This window comes from Ranitomeya variabilis, chromosome 4 (assembly GCF_051348905.1).
Source record: "Ranitomeya variabilis isolate aRanVar5 chromosome 4, aRanVar5.hap1, whole genome shotgun sequence".
NCBI classification, from domain to species: domain Eukaryota; kingdom Metazoa; phylum Chordata; class Amphibia; order Anura; family Dendrobatidae; genus Ranitomeya; species Ranitomeya variabilis.
The window spans coordinates 72769126-72785912 of NC_135235.1; the positions used below are offsets into that span (position 1 = coordinate 72769126).

The 16787-nt window shown below is 42.8% G+C and overlaps 1 protein-coding gene across 8 annotated transcripts in view; it reads right to left on the reverse strand.

Moving 5' to 3' along the window:
- WDR11 (WD repeat domain 11) overlaps nt 1-16787 on the reverse strand; it is a 134288-nt gene that overhangs the window by 27116 nt on the left and 90385 nt on the right. For 4 of the 8 annotated variants that reach the window (XM_077258730.1, XM_077258731.1, XM_077258729.1 and 1 more), the window contains exons 15-20: nt 13355-13479; nt 11246-11393; nt 9436-9542; nt 5280-5394; nt 2510-2681; nt 714-822 (exon numbers count right to left, since the gene is read on the reverse strand). In XM_077258730.1, coding sequence (XP_077114845.1) covers nt 714-822; nt 2510-2681; nt 5280-5394; nt 9436-9542; nt 11246-11393; nt 13355-13479 — 776 coding nt within the window. Of the gene's footprint in view, nt 1-713; nt 823-2509; nt 2685-5279; nt 5395-9435; nt 9543-11245; nt 11394-13354; nt 13480-16787 lie in introns of all 8 variants that reach the window. The other 4 variants (XM_077258727.1, XM_077258728.1, XM_077258724.1 and 1 more) reach the window with 1 other exon arrangement.

Below are 16787 nucleotides of genomic sequence, written 5' to 3' on the forward strand. Positions count from 1 at the left end.
AGGGCATGTTCACACTTTGCAGATTTCGCTGCGGATTTTCCTGCGGTTTCTTCTGCGCATTCCTCTGCGGGTTTTCAACAGCACTTTCCTATTGGTGCATGTTGAAAACCGCTGCGGAATCCGCAGAAAGAAGTGACATGCTCCTTCTTTTTTTCCGCAGCAATTCCGCGCGGTTTTTAAAGGGATTTTCTGCAAAGTGGGAACAGCGGTTTTTGTTTTCCATAGGGTAACATTGTACTGTACCCTGCATGGAAAACTGCTGCGGATCCGCAGCGTCAAATCCGCAGCGGATCCGCAGCAAAAACCGCAAAGTGTGAACATAGCCTTAATGTCAGACACGGCTGGTTGGACAAGAATCTCTCTGTTTCTCGGAAATAAGCCATGATCATCCCTTTTCATAGAGTGGACTGTAATCATGTGGAGTCAGCAGAGTCTTCTGAAGTGGTTTATGACACAGTTTTCTACTTTGCCCAGTGCCACCAAATGGGCTGCTGTTATTGATAGGAGCTTGGGATTTTACACATTTTCAATAGCCAGGACAGAATATAACAAGCTAGGAAAGGCGGTCCGATATGGAGAAAACAAAGGTTGTTGCAGGAGGTCTGCGGGAACAATCTGCCTACGTGTCCCATAGGACAAGACTTAGAAGTCCCATGTAGGAAACATTCGCTTTCTAATGTATTAATGTATCAACGTAAGAATTAACCACTTACACACTGGAGATGTCCAAGGAGCATTTCTCCTTCCAGGGCTGGTGCAGCAGGAAAGCTTTAAGCACCAGGGATGCTCTGGGGTGAAGCAGGTACGGACACCACACGGGATCTGGAAGTATACAGAGCAATCACGGTACAACCATTTGGGTTCTTTGCAGAATTCCTTTCCAGCAGTTCTCACACCTAATGCTTCCATTAATAAACATGCACAGCCCCAGAAATCGAGCATGCTACTACTACTGGAGGAGGAGAAGCTGCTGGACAACGTGATGCTGCTCATCCTCGAAGTGGGTGGATGGGAAACCATAAAAAATTAGATTCATCCGCACCAGCTGAAAACAAAAGATTAATGTCACAGCCAGCTTGTGTCTCCTCCTGCACTAAACTCCACCTTTCAGCTCTGTCACATACTTGCAGATGAGGCGCAATACAGATGAAAGTGGACGATCACTCACAGACCAAAAGGGACAAAGTTTCTTGGAAAAAAATTAAAAAAAATCTGGATTTTCTCCCAATCTAGGGTAAGAATTTTGAAGAGATTAGAAAAAAAAACAGTCGCTTTTTACACAATAAAACGGTGTTTAAAGAGTCGCAAAGTTTTGTGCAACGCATAGATGCGGAAAAAAAAGCAGCAGCTTTTGCCACCTATAGAAAAGTTCGAGGATATGGTTTATGTTCGTATAGCAGAAATGTAATCCAGTGACACTGGCAGCCGAAAGATACAGCACAGTAATTAAGCCACACGTGTCTCTTAAAGGGAACCTGACAGCTAATACATCTGCCCGATCCACAGGCCGCATGCATCAGCTGTATGGTATCAGCCACGACCCACGAGCAGCCTGTATCAGACACAGGCTGTATGAGCTCAGCCAGGTATATCTGACATGCTTCAATAGCCACTTTAATAGGACTGAGCCATGCTGTGGACTAGTCGGACAGGATTGGAACTTCTACCTGCCTGCTGCTCTAGATTGACAGGTCTCAATCCAGTGCATCAGACGGGGAGAAACCGCCGAGGGCCCGCCAGTCAGACCGACTAGTCTCCCGAGCGGCTCGGTCATACAGCCAGTGTCTGATACGTGCAGCCTGTGGATCGGCAGATTGATCAGATGTCAGGTTCACTTTAAGTTGTTTTGTGCATTTTCCTCTCCATCGGTTTCTGGATCTAGCTGATTCTGGTGCAAGACTACACAAACAAAGCGATAAATTTGCTCCATAATTCCCTATAAAAGCAGCACCTTTCTTATCCACAGGACATGTTCTGGAGTCCAGCCCCAGTGGAGACCATGGACCAGAGTGGGGCTGCCATTATATTTACATTTGAAAAAAAAATTAAAAAACAACATTCTTTTCATTCAATCACTATAAGGCCAAGTTACACACGCAGTAAACTACACGCTGTGAAACTCACTTATGCACAAACACCCTACAAAAAAATGCATCCAAATTTTGGGGACAAAGAAGTGGCTTCAATAGCCCGGCTGTAGGCTATATTCCGACAATGCAGACACAACTTAATTCTCATGCTGCCGATTTGAAAAGGTTTCCAATCCGTGAGTAAAAAAATTCTCCCTTTTTTTGTAAATATAAAGTTCTGAAAACCAAATTCACATACATGTACAGTACTTTGCGGATTTTTTGCACTTAATGTGGCCTAAAGCACCTTCATCTTTTGTTGTAAAAGTCCCGGAACACAACGCAAGACACAAAATACACCACATTTATAGGGTAGGTTTTTTTGTGTTTTTTCTCGATTTGGGTTTGCGCGTACTATTGCTGGTCAGATATTAATTTACCTAGCAGCTCTTGTTCATCCATTCTGAAGCAAGCGGGTTTCATGGACATCTCCAGGACTCTGATACAACCGTCATCACAAGCCAAGATGACCTTGTCGGACGAGCACCAGTCCACATCCAGGACGCGGTAATTCATATTTCGCCCGGTGCGTATGGAACTCACCATCTGAAGCTGCTTAAGGGAAGTGTTAGATAACATTACCTACACATTCATCTCCAAGGTTCACACTAAGAACGCATCAGGAATTGCAAAAACACAGTTATAATTCACCGGTACGAGTTTTATCCACAACGTCAGTCACTATGAATGCAAGAGACCTTGTCCATTATCAGCCAAAAATAAGTACGGGGGCCGGTCGCTGTCCACTACGGAGCAGGACCGGTCGGTGCAAAAAGTAACATCCCTGTGGGAATTACAATGGTGGCGATATTGCTAGATTTTCCTGGAAAAGCCATAATTTCTGAAAAGTTGGAAAGCTGACAACTCATGGATTCCTCTTTATGTGTAGGGAAACAAAACAGGTTGTCAGTACAGCGCAAACTAATGACCTGTCTGTGTCTGGCAGAAATCATCATATCATCATCGTCTGATGTAGTGGGGAGCACTCAGATCTTGTGGCTTCAGGACAGAGGATACGAAGTTTACAGACTTAGCAGAGCTGTTCTTGTAGAATAGTTTAACCCACAAGCCTAAATGACAAACTCCCCTCTATATGTTGTGTATGTCATCTGATACAATGATCATTCATAACTTTTTTTTTTTTATTTAAATACAAGTATTTTGGGCTAAAAAATAATTTTGTAATCGGGTTTCATTCAAAATTTGTCACCGTTTTCATCCCATAGCTTCTGCGCTGCGCGTTTAGTGCTGGATGTGGAATGCAGAATTCGTAAATGACCAAAACTCATTCTGTGGATCTAACAGGAAAGTTTGCATCTCCGCTTTTATTTTATTTTTTAGCTCCTATCGGCTGATTTATGAGCACAGACCACATCAAAGTTAAAATGTCCCTTTGAAAGCCAAAATGTTTAATGAAACTGAATTACCAAAATGATTTTTTTTAGCCCTAAAATACATGGACTTAGGTTGAAAAAAAACAAACAAAAAACCCTTAAAACCACAGACAGGTGAACCGAATACGATTTATTACCTATCAAGTGGAAGGATATAGTTTAACGCAAATGATCAGTTAGTTCTGAATGTTCTGTGATGAAAGCAGAAAAAAAAAAATGGGCAAGCGTAAAAAACTGATCAGGGCCAAATTGTAACGTAGAGATGACTGGGTCAGAACATCTCCAAAATGGCAGATCCTCTGGGGAGGCTCCCAGTATACACTGGTTGGTACCTATCAAACCTAACAGAAGGACATGAGACAAGAGTCATGGAAGCCCAAGGCTCATTGATGTATGCGGGGAACGAGGGCTAGCCGGTCTGGTCTCATCCTACGAAAGAGCTGATAGAGTGGTGGTAAATCACACAGTGCACTGCAGATCGGTGCGTATGTGGCTGCATACCTGTGTAGCACATAATATTAGACAGGTGATGCTAATATTTCAGCTGTTGGAAAAAAGTGGTGTTGTTTTTGGACACAAAAACAGATTTGTTTCGTAAAACCGCTTTGATGAGGCTCTAAATGTATTTATATTGTGTCAGAAAATGTTGCAAATGTATACAGCAAATTTATAAATGCTCTGCCTGCATTTGGTCCTCAGGGGCGTTGTTCCGCAGGGGCGGGGTTAGACAGCCAGTGCCAGAATGCACCAGTCAAATGCTCTGTACAAATGTTCCACAAGCCAGCGTTTGTTAATTTAACATGGAGTCTGCACAATTTCTTTGGTTCTGGCATACAAATTGTGCCGCTGTATAAGAATTGGAGAGCAAAATGTCACTTTACGTAAGTATGCCTATGAAGCCTAACTGAAAGTTAATTACTGCTTCCACACTATTAATCAGAAATTTTAGTAAGTGGTCTGCTGAAACTAAGTGCCGGATACAAGGTTACCATGTCACACATTATAGGGCATCCATATAATTATAGAGTAATACCACACTAGTTCACGACTGTAGTCAATGCCAATAGAAAAAATGTAAAAAGCAAAGAGGTTTACATGTGAGAAATAACACACACACACACTGCAGGAGATCACAGCCTATACATTATGGTAAAATTGTGGCAAACTAGCAGTTGCAGCATTCGCATTATTGTTGGGAAAAAACCCACTGCTCTTCAACTTGGACAAAACTGTGAAGGCTGCAGCTGATCAGTGGTTGCAGATTGGCTGCAGTGGTTAAGGGCTGCAGCTGATCAGTGGTTGCAGATTGGCTGCAGTGGTTACAAGCTGCAGCTGATCAGTGATAGCAGATTGGCTGCAGTGTTTACGTGACATTGTTTGTGTTACGAGACCGGTGGGGGACACAGAGCTGAAAGCAGAGTAGCGATGACAGTCTGGGTGAGAAAGGTGTGTATAGATTGTTTTTCCCACTTTATCCATCACCTTGAAGCCATCAATAAGGAGCTATACCCCAATAGACAAGCCCTTTAATTTCCCAACTCAATTTTATTGCTTGAATAAATTATTATTTTAGTATTCTATTACTCCTATTGAAATACATAACACGCCATCAAATACTTGGTACAAATGCCAATGGCTAGGCATCCACATTCGGGGTGCTAGAAAGCCAGAAGTGGGTATATGGCTAATGGTTCGGGAAAACTGCTTTACCTAACGTATGTCAATCATTACCTGGGGAGACTATTTAGACACTTACCTCCTTTGTATCCCAAACTTCTGCCCCATCATTGTACAGCACCATCAGCTTCTGGTTGCCTTTCCCTGGTGCAAATCTGATTTTCCATACACCGTTCCTGCGCGTTGGTATTGCTCTGAGACAAACGTGTCATATAGAAAAGATAACATTAGCAATTATTAATAATTAAATGTCAGAGGTTCACAGCTCGGCACAGTCAGTGAGGATCACTAATGTATATACCACGGGTCAGTTGTTCCATTAACCCGCAGACATCAGTAGGGGAAAAAAAAATCAAAAAAAAAAAAATCGCTGAAACTGTTGATAAATTTTAATCATAAACTCATGTCTGTATTTCACCGTAATGGATTCCTAATGAGTCTGTAATCGTCCACCATGGGAAGGATCATCTCTGATGAGTCTCCGATTGTTCACACTGCACTCTACTATTACAAGGGCAATTACGTTCTGTGACAATCATTTACGCTTACGTTACAATATTAATAATACTTTTCCATAAAACTTCAAAATCATCAAAGCGCGGCCATTGTTAGCGGACAACTAAATGCCCCTTAGAGTATCAGCAATGTCCACTATATGGCTAGAAATATAGGGATATACATCTTATTCTGCTAATTTTCAGGGGTTTTCGCTCATGTGGTTTAAAGAGGTCCAAAATTTGTTCACGTCCAGATAATCAAACAGTTTCTAATATGTGGATATGTGGGGTTAAATGTTTGTCATCTTATAGAACACATAAAATACATATATATATATATATATATATATATATATATATATATATATATATATATATATATATATATATATATATATATATATACGCTTTATTTGCATGTGGAGCAGGGTTAGAAAAAAAAATTAGAAAGGCGGTTGCTTTTTTTTTCCATTTTGATTATTTGTTCTTACTTTTTTAATTTATGAATTTTGTACGATCGGTGGTGCACTCAGACTTGCAAGGAGACAAAAACAAATGAAAAATAAAAATCAAAGGTTTAATTAGGCCCCAATCACGGTCTTCAGATTTTTCATTCAGTCCTGATGACACAGGTGTCTATCCTCCGGTCCCCACCATGCCGTCTGCCTTTATTGATATGTGACAGAATGGCTGAGGACCAGCGCGGTTCTGAAATAGGAGCCATCGGTGTAACCAGTCAGCTTATGACATTTCTTCCCTTCTAAATATTCCCCCGTCACCTGTGAGTGATATTATAGAGCAGAGGAAGGAGCCGCAGCAATTCAGCCACGATGTGAAGACCCCGTAAAGTTACAGATCGGGGTCCTCCGAGTGCTGAGGAGCAAAAGGCAGAAAGGCACCAATGTTCTGCTGACTCCATAACTGCAGAGTCCAAACCTCCTCTGGTATTAGCACCAGAACAATCACTGCCCCCCGCCAGGAGCTTCATGGCTCAGCAGCTGCATGCAGCCGTACATCACCAAGCACAGTGACACGCGTCGGATAGAGTGGTGTAAAGCCACCATCATTGGATTCTTGAGCAGTGGAAATGTGTTCTGGGCAGTGCCAGTTCATGCTTCTTCATCCGGCATCTCGTGGACTAGTCTTGGGTTTGATGAATGTCAGGAGAATGTTGCCTGCCTGACTGCATTGTACCCGCTGTAGTTTGGTGGAGAAGGGATAGCGCTATGGGGCAGTTTTCAGGCTTCAGCCTAGACGCTTTAATTTCAGTGAAGGGAAATCTCAATATTTCAACATATGTGACGCCCCAGGGTCCTGGTCGTCACAGTGGTATTGCTTTCCTCATGGGGAGAGTGATGTCACGCTTGGAAGCGATGGAAGATTCCTCTTAACAGGTAATTAGCACATACAACACCATTCTGACTCCAGGCCAGAAGGGGGTGCTCTGCACCCAACTTCAGGGGAGCTGCTCTCTCTGGTCGGGAGGAGGAGTTAGTTGCTGGGCAGTTGGGAAGATTTAGACAGTTGGTGCCAGACAGCAGACTGGAGCAGTCTGAGAAAGAAGGGCGGGTGAGGGGCCGTACAGTCTGAGCTGGGCTCCTAGATAGCGAGATACAGAAGGAAGGACAGCTCTTAGCTAACGTGCCGGAGAGCAAAGCAAAGGAGTGTGACAACAGGGGAGAATAGCTGGGACTGGGCTACATCCCTGGTTGAGCGCGGACACCGGTAGCTGGAAGACCGAGGCTTTTGTGGGACTCTAAGGCTGTGTGCTCACGATGCGGAATTAGTGCAGATTCGCAGCGGATTTTTCCGTGCAGAAACGCAGCAGATCCGCAAAGTGATTTACAGTACAATGTAAATCAATAGGAAAAAAAAATCCTGCGCTAATGGTGCGGAAAAATCCGCATGAAAACCGCTGCGGATCAAAAGAAGTAGCATGCTACTTCTTTTGTGCGGAACTGCAGCGTTTCTGACCCCTTCCATTATAGAAATCCGCAGGGGTAAAAAATGCAGAAAAGCCGCACAAAATACGCAACAAAAACACACAAAATCCGCGGCAAATCTGCACCTGCGTTTTCTGCCAGGAGATGCGGATTTTGTGTGGAAAATTCTGCACCCCAATCAGCAACGTGTGCACAAAGCCTAAGACACATATCAAAAACCGGCAGGACAGCTGGATTATACATCACCTGCTCGCCCTAACACCCAGGAGGCACAGTGACACATAGAGCCCCGGTCGTGATAGAGACCCTGTAAAAAGGCTCGAGTCACCTGTCATACGGGTTTGTGTCCCACTTACACAAAGGACAGAGATAACTGAGAGGACCTTGCTACAAAGCCATAGGCAGTAAGGGACTACAACAACACAGTGCTAGAAGGAAGGCTTTTAACTCCACCTGATAAAGCTGGACTCTGAACTCGCTTCCAAGCCGGCCGGACCCTGCCTGTACCTGTGATCTGGTGCCCTGGACTGTGGCTGCCTGCTACCATCAGTAAACCAGGTAAAAAGACTGCACAACTGTGTCCTTCATTATTTACTGCACCACTCACCATCCTCCATCTATTCACCGGGAGCCCTGGGGACCTACTTCACCTGAGGGAAGTTGTACCATCCGGCTGCCATAACATCACCCCAGAGGACCCCTGACCGAATACCACAGGTGGCGACACGAACATTTATTATTTTACAAATCCCTTTAAAAGACTATCCCTTTAACACGGGGCGCCCAGGGTCACGGACCGGGTCACCGTCGCCGTGACACGTCCCTTTAAGTAACGGACCCGGTACCGAGTACCCCATGGCCCTGACGGGCGTTTCACATACAAGATATTTTAGACCTCAAACCCATCCAACCCAATGGGGATGAACTATAATGGAGATTGTGAGCCCGGCCTCCTCCTCCAACATCAGTGTCTGACCTCACATATGCTCTTCTTGATGAATGGTCAAAAATCATTACAGACATCTCCAAAATCGTGTAGAAAAGCTTCCCAGAAGAGTAGAAGCTGTTGTAGACGAGGAGGGAACCCAACACCCTATATTAATGGTTGTGGATGTAGAATGGGATGCCATGACAAAAAAACATCATATGGAAAATGTGTAGATGTCACAATATTTGAGTCCACTCAGTGTGTCTTTCATATACTACAGATAAATGTGGATTTAAGGGCCCCTGACCAGACAGTTGGAGCAGATACTGTTCTCTAACCCTTAAAATACTAATATTCTGCCTCCACAGCTCTTCGGTGAGCCCATGAGTCCCCCTAGTGGTGGCTGTATGCAGCTAAAACCTGATCATTTATTTCTATGAAGAAATCAGAGGATGGATGTGGTGCAGAAAAACAGTGCTCCAACCCTTATAAACTTAAGTATTAAATGATTACTACAAAGCGGAACTAATTTGGAAAAAATAATAAATAATTGGGATACTTAAATCCAGGAGATTGGGGGGACAGTGCCTTTTGCCTTGTAAAGCCCAGCATATTCAAACTGATCAACTTCAGTACCAATAAAAAAAAAAAAGTAATATACAACTGGTTCTGGAATCCAAATTATATGTAAAATATTTTTAATTGTCAATTAGAATTTCCCTCGATATTTAAAATGAAAAGTGAAAATTTTCTAAAAACCACAAAATATGACATTATACTAACACTGTACATATAGTTTGATGTGAACAGTGAAGAGCACGAGTATTCAAGAACTGACCTGACCGCCATGAAATGACTGTTCCTCACCTGGAGACCCGGGCTTTTAGGTCCCAGAAGTTTAAGTTTCCATCCACATCCCCCAGGACCAAGGTGTCCCCCTTCCAGGCAATGCAGGAGATACTTCCCATACTGCCCTGTCCATGGCAAGAACAAGGTTATAAAGCAGAAAAAAAACATTAAAGCAATTACCTAAAAGAAAAACAACAACACAACAGGATACAAATATGCAAGTGTTCAGCCATCTATGAACTACAAAGAGAGCTCGGTAAATGTAAAGTAAATACTTCCGAGCTATGGTGGCATCACCTGGTGAGGATTTAGACACAAATATCTAGTGGATTGTTTTTATAAGGTCAGAAAATCCCTTTAAATCCCTCATAAGCTCAAAATAATTCTGTGACAAATATAAGATTCTCTCCTCTACATTTGTGGAATCTTGGGTGGTAACTTCTGATGATATGGCACATTGCTAGGATATGCTTTAAAGGGTCATCTCAAAAGATACATGTTAATCCCCATCTACAGGAGATGGGATAACTTGGCGACTGCTGGGGGTCCGATTGCTGCACAGTGATTTCGAGAACAGAGGTTTGCGCTCTGCAGACCCGTCCTACATGGACTAGAGGTGCGCATACTCCACTTCTGCTCTACTCATCATCTATGGGACTTCCAAGGAAAAAAACATGACCGTACTGACTTTCTCTGACTGTCCCACTGACATTAAATGTAGAGGAGCCCAAACTCGTGGACCTCCACTCCACTAAGGGCACCTATCAGTACGATTAACCTTCTTAAGTCATCTATATGGATATGAAAGTCACAGAAAGTTGAATTAAAAAATACCTTGATATCTGAAATCTTAGGTCTTATTCCAGAGAAATACACATTTTTTTCTAATACGTAAATAAGCAGTTTGGTCAGGACACAGATTTCCCCGGGAATCTTCCTCCAGGTTTTGTTTTACATGAAAGCAGCATTACCGGTGTGAGACATGTAGATCAGGAGAGCAGACTGTCAGTCATTACATGTCTCACACAGATAACTCCTACCCCTTTGATTTAAAAGAAGCTCTGGAGGCCGATCCTCAGGGGAGATCTGTATCTGGTCCATAGATTTTACCAGCTTGTTTACATATTTAGAAAAATACATATTTCTCTGGAATAAAATATTGGATCACATAAAATATTGGGTTCCCAGATATTAAGGTATCATTTTATTCAGCATCCTACACGTCAATATAGACAGCTTAGGAGGGCTGATCCTACTAACAGATTCCCTTTACGTACGGGAATAAAGACACCTGTTCTCAGGGTTTCAGGGGCCAGATTTGCAATTGCAGGGGGTCTCAATGGTTGGACCCCAATGATCAGCAAACCATTACCTATCCATTGTTTTTTTAGGGGGAAGTAATAACATTTTAACAGTATGATCTGTAAAGTCTGACCTCTGAGTTTTTTACCATCTGAGGTGCTGGATATTTCTCTAGTTTCATGCTGTTGACATTTTGATGTAAACTTTAGTGTAAGTTCACATTACATCGTTATACAAATCCTGTGCCATTAAGGTTTTTTTTTTTTTTTTGCAATTGTATTGGTAATTTACAGCACAGACTCTGACATATACATGATAAAATCCAGTACATTTCCAAAATGATGACCGCTATAGAGAAACCGGTGATGCGCTGCTGCTGTTTGGTAAGTCAAGGTCACCAGTCATAGAATGAATGAAACAAAAAAACCCACAGTGTTAATTTGTTGTGCAGCGGGCTGACACTTCGCACTTCGCACGCCCGCAGGGCAGACCTGCCATTGGCACAAAAGCAAAGAGATGAACTCACATCTGGGGGAATCCTGGCGCTGTCTTTCACACTGTTCCCTTCCACAGTCAGGTGATAAACTTGCCCATCTGTGTCTGCAAACACAAAGTGTTCCCGGGCAGAGATATTCTGGCTCAGCTCCGACTTGCTCTCCGCCTCCTGTAACAGACTAATACGGCAGGTAACGGCTGGCTCCGGATACTTAGGAATTCTCTTTACCACTCTCTTCTAATTGCCTCATTAGTGCGGCATTAATAAACAGCCAGTGGCCACAAAGGAAGATATGTAAGAAGCCTCAAACCAGCAGCTCCTGTGATCAGTGCTTCACACTAATGTTCCTTTATTTCTATAGAAGTCTGGATCTTTCTTCTGCCAAACCACCCACGTGGACAAGGAAAGCAATATACTGTAACAGCAGATGTGAGGCATGGTGTCTATGCAGATACAGAGTGATGCAGGACTTAGTACAAGCCGTGCCCACCCTGGCAGACCCCTCCACTTCTGTATTATATGGACATCCATTCAGTGGATGCCATGTATTACTTGATGTATAGTCGGCCATACCCTTCCCGTTACAGCAGATCTCTGGGGGTTTACAGAAGCTGGACCACATTGATCAGTTCATTCCCAATGCCGACATGGTAAGAAGACATCTATCATAACTAACACATTGTCGTCATCTCTGGATAATGGGATTCTAACAGGAAATTAATGATAGGAATACAATGGTTCAAGCGGTTATACTTACAAGAGCAAAACTTATTTATTGTTACGTGACTTTTCCATGATCCGGTATTTTAATAGATAAAGAGGACCTGACACTTACCATAAATATGTACTTTTTTACTTGGTGTAAATGCCGCTGTTCTCCTAAATCCGGAGTTATTTTTCTTTCATCCCTGCTCCTCTCTCCTCCTAAGATATTCCCACCTCTTTCCTGTATGGAAATCTGGTCTTTTTAGCCAAAGGGGCTTGGTCTGGAGCTCGTCTCTATGGGAGTCTTCTTGATGATCACACCGTCTTCACTAAGGAAGGAGAGGGCCATACCTCAGGAGCGGAGAGGCGCAGGAACAAGAGAAAAACAACAATGCAAGATTTAGGAGAACAGCGGCATTTACACCAGGTGAAAAATCACAAGTTTATGGTAAGTGACAAGTCCTTTTTAAGGGAAATCTGTCACCATGAAAAACTACCCTCGACTACTGGAATGTGTGGATATCTGAAAAAATACAATATATCAATGGGATGTGGATTTCATCTGCGCTGATGATTCCATTGACCTGAAACCAGGACTTACAACAATGGTATCTTGTTAATGCATTTCAAAGTGACACGGACTCCTTCCTCAGGACAAGCACATACATGTTACTTTGCCACCTTACATATGGTTTGTTCCGGGGAAAGTGTCAGTGAGACTATGAAACGTGTTGACAATAAACTAATATTCAAGTTCTGGTTTTGGATCCTTATTGGAATCAGTAGTGCAGATGAACACCACATCCTATGGTTATACAGAATATGTCACACAAGATCATGGATGATGCAGCGGCTGGTGAGCACATTAGTATTGAACATGACCCTGTTGTGCTTTTCATTTTTTATCCAGATATCTGAAAAGAGACAGATTCCCACAATTTTCAGCTCTTCATTGTAATGCATCCCCAGGACTCCTAAACTCTGACAAACAGTCGGCAGGACTCCTAACTGAATACTGAGCACAGAGATTTGCAGGATTGCTGTGCAGGAGGAGAAGAGAGTTTAGAAATAACAATTATATCATTGGAATCTGTGTCTCAGCAGATTTCCAGACACACAGTAGTGTAGGGTGATTTTTCAGAGGGACAGACTCCCTTTGAGCACCTCCAAGCATATACAGCCTTCTGCTGAGCCTAGCAGAGCTGCAGTCTGTTGATTTGTCTTGTTCACATCATAACGTTATGTTATATTCATGGCACTATATTATGCTATAAAACACGCCTCATTATTAGCAGCAAGCTGGAGTTACAGACTTTGCCCATTCTTTGCAATTTCTAAAACAGTTTTCCTCTTCCTTGTCTGAACTGTGACATACAGAATATGGTGAGGAGGCTTTGAAGTAGTACAGTGTTCAGGAGTCGACAGATGTCTCACCTGATGACTGAGGACTCAACATTGCTCAGATCACTGTCTGAAGAGACCGTCTGACGTGCCATCGCCTCGCGAGCGGCCATCTGTTTCTTACGAAGACTCTTCAGATTGTGAGAAGGAGACCACTCCTGAGAGACAGAGACGTGGAAGCTGCAGTTATAATGCCGAGCAAAACAGAAATCAAATATTCGACCGACGGGGATGATTTCACTGCCGATCAGAAGCAGTGTTTGCCACGCAGTCGTGCACCCAGTGTTCGTGCAGCCGAACCCAAACAGTAACACGGACTTCCTGGTGTAGTCCATGTTCGGTGTCCGTGCCCAAACAGTAGGTGTTCGGTACAGACGCCGAACTTTACTCTTCAGGTTCGCCCACCTCTACTGTTGACACTTGCGATTAAAGGGGTTGTCTCATTTTGCTAAAAAGAGTAAAATTGCAAAGTGCTAGTAAAAAAACAAAACATCTAATTTAAAAGCCTTTCTGTTCATGAGAATGGACTGATATTTCATTGTACAGTGTGCTGCTGTTGCTACTTGCCAGGGTCACCGACCACCTCTGTAGTCCATCAGCGGCGAGTAGTCTCCTAGGCAAGGAGCAGATATTTGTAAGAACTGCACTGACACTAGATCAGTTCATCTTTAGCCCCTTAGGCTCCATTGATGCTGCAAAGACAAACCTGCACAATTCGGGCTAGCAGTGCGACTATGCCACTGGTCCGACTGGTCGCTCATGAACAAAAAAACATGGCACATCCCCTTTAATAATTCCTTATGCATGAAGATATTGTAAGTGATCATTTCACATGATCCTGCAGATTAGCGTGCTGTAACTGTATCTGACAACATGTGTGTGTCTGTGTATGTATATAATATATATATACATACATACATACACATTATATATATATATATATATATATATAAGTAATATATACACTGGCGCTGCACTTAACCAGAAAAAGGGGGGGGGGGGGCAAGGAGCGGAAGAAAGAAAACAAGAAATAGTGAGCAGCTGGTGAGGTGACGGAGTCTGTGCTGCACCGCGTCTGAAATAGATACTAAAGTACAAATAAACAAATCACCTGCGCTTGTGGAGTGGTCGTGCTGGAAGGTATCCTACATACTCCCTTCCACCATAGGGAAGTGCTGTAGGCAGGCAGACACTGTAGTTAAACAATAAGCCTGGATGTTTAAGGGATTATACACATATGAATATGGACAAAACCTCCCCAAATAATCCACCCAATAGTAGCCCGTACGCAAGCGTGCTTGTTGCTAAGAACACATGTACTCACTGAGTGTAGAGGCAGGAGTAGACACAGCGTAGAGAGTAACAAACGTCCTGCTTGGGAGCGGTGTTGTGTTGGGCTTGATGGGTGCAGGCTGCACCATAGGGCTGCGGGGTAATGTCAGGGCCGACTAGGCTGAGAATTCATTCGCTCGCTCAGCGCTGTATGCGAGCGGGGACCGCGAACTCCTGGCGTGCCCCGGCCGGAAGCAACGCCGGAGCTGTAGCGGTGTTGGCTGGGGGCGTGGACCTGATGTGACGTCACAGGATAGGAGGGCGGGCTTAGGACAGGGCAACCAATCCGACGCGTTTCGAAGGTTACACACCTTCTTCGTCAGGGATGGAGTTCCCTGTCTGGCCCGGCCTTATATGGATTACGCCCTCATTGATTTCAGCCTGCCTGAATGACCCGCACATTGATTCACCCGCGTAATACCCTATGCCGCACTACAATGTAGTATGAACTAAATAAGGCATGTATAATGTGCCCTTACATCAAGCTTACATAGTAATAGATAGGACCGCTCGATTCCTACGTAAATGGAACCTTGAAAGTCTGTGCCAGAATTGACTATTTAGAGGTGCACCATTTTGCCCCATATTCCTACAAATATGTTGGAACATAATACAACAAGAAGGGGGGGGGGAAAGGATAAAAAGGGGGGATTAGAAATTATGGTGTTGTGACAGTTAAAAACCAAAGTTTATTGATGTAAAACTAAAACCTTACATGCTAAAAAAAACCCTATATGGGTTAAATAAATACAATCAGGATGCAAATTTATATAAAAATTTTGTAAAAACATAAGATTATACGCATATTTTAAATTTTTTTTTTTTTTATTGTGACTTATTTATAGTTATAGGCTGTGTGGTCATCCGAGACTAACCGCACATATGCCTGTGACCATCTACCAATAAGTCACAAAATAAAAACTCATATTGAGCTATTTGGGTAACATGCATAACTGCATACTTAGGGTTACCCTCTAATGTTTAAAACGCATACAGCTCAATTTCTTGATTTAAACCTTTGGGGGCCAGGGTGTCCAGTGTGAAAATCCATTTGGATTCAATCCTAGACATTAATTTAATATAATCACCCCCCCTAGAGTTTTGCTGAACTGCTTGAATCCCACAGAACGTGATATTGGTGCATAATCGATTATGTTTTTCCACAAAGTGGCGGGATAAAGGGTGCCCTGTAAAACCCTTTTGGATATTATCCAAATGTTCTTTTATTCTCACTTTTAGTCGTCTTTTTGTGCGGCCCACATAGATTTTATTACACGGGCATATAAGTGTGTATATAACCCCTGCTGTTTCACAAGAAATTTTGCTCTTAATGAGGAAACTCTTTGTACCACTTGAATCCTTAAATGTGGTCTGAGTATGCCTTTTACAAGATGTTCGTTTACAGCATACACACCAACCACATGACGTAAATCCCTGATTACGGTAGTTTACTGATTTGTTGGATGGATCTTCCCTTAGCATGATTGGTTTTGTGGTAGGTGCCAAAAGAAGACCCAGATTTTGCGCCTTTGTATAGACAAATCTGGGGTTCTTGGGTAAGAGGTCTCCAATGCACTTATCGCTTTGTAGAATAGGCCAATGTTTTCTAACTATGCTCATAAATTTATTATACCCTGCGTGAAATTGGGTTACTATAGGTAATTTGTTTATTTGTTGATGAATGTCTAGGGAAGGATTGTTCGCACTAGCTTTGTGGACCAGACTTTCCCTAGAAACTTGACTCACTGTATGCCTAGCTAGATCCAAGGTTTGTGGATTATACCCCTTGGCTTCAAATTGTTCAGCGATATATGCCGATTCTTCAATATAATCATTTAAATCCGTACAGTTCCTCCTAATTCGGGTAAATTGGCCTTTAGGGATGTTTGTCAACCAGACTGGGAGGTGACAGCTTGTCGTTTGTATAAAACTGTTGGAGTCAACTTCTTTATGGAAACATTTGGTCTTTAATGTATCGTTTTCCACATAAATGGTTAGATCTAAAAAGTTGACTTTAAAGTTACTAGTGGTAGCTGTAAACTCCAGACCAAACTGGTTATTGTTGAGGTTGGAAATGAAAAGATTAAGTTCGGTTGTATTTATTTAACCCATATAGGGTTTTTTTAGCATGTAA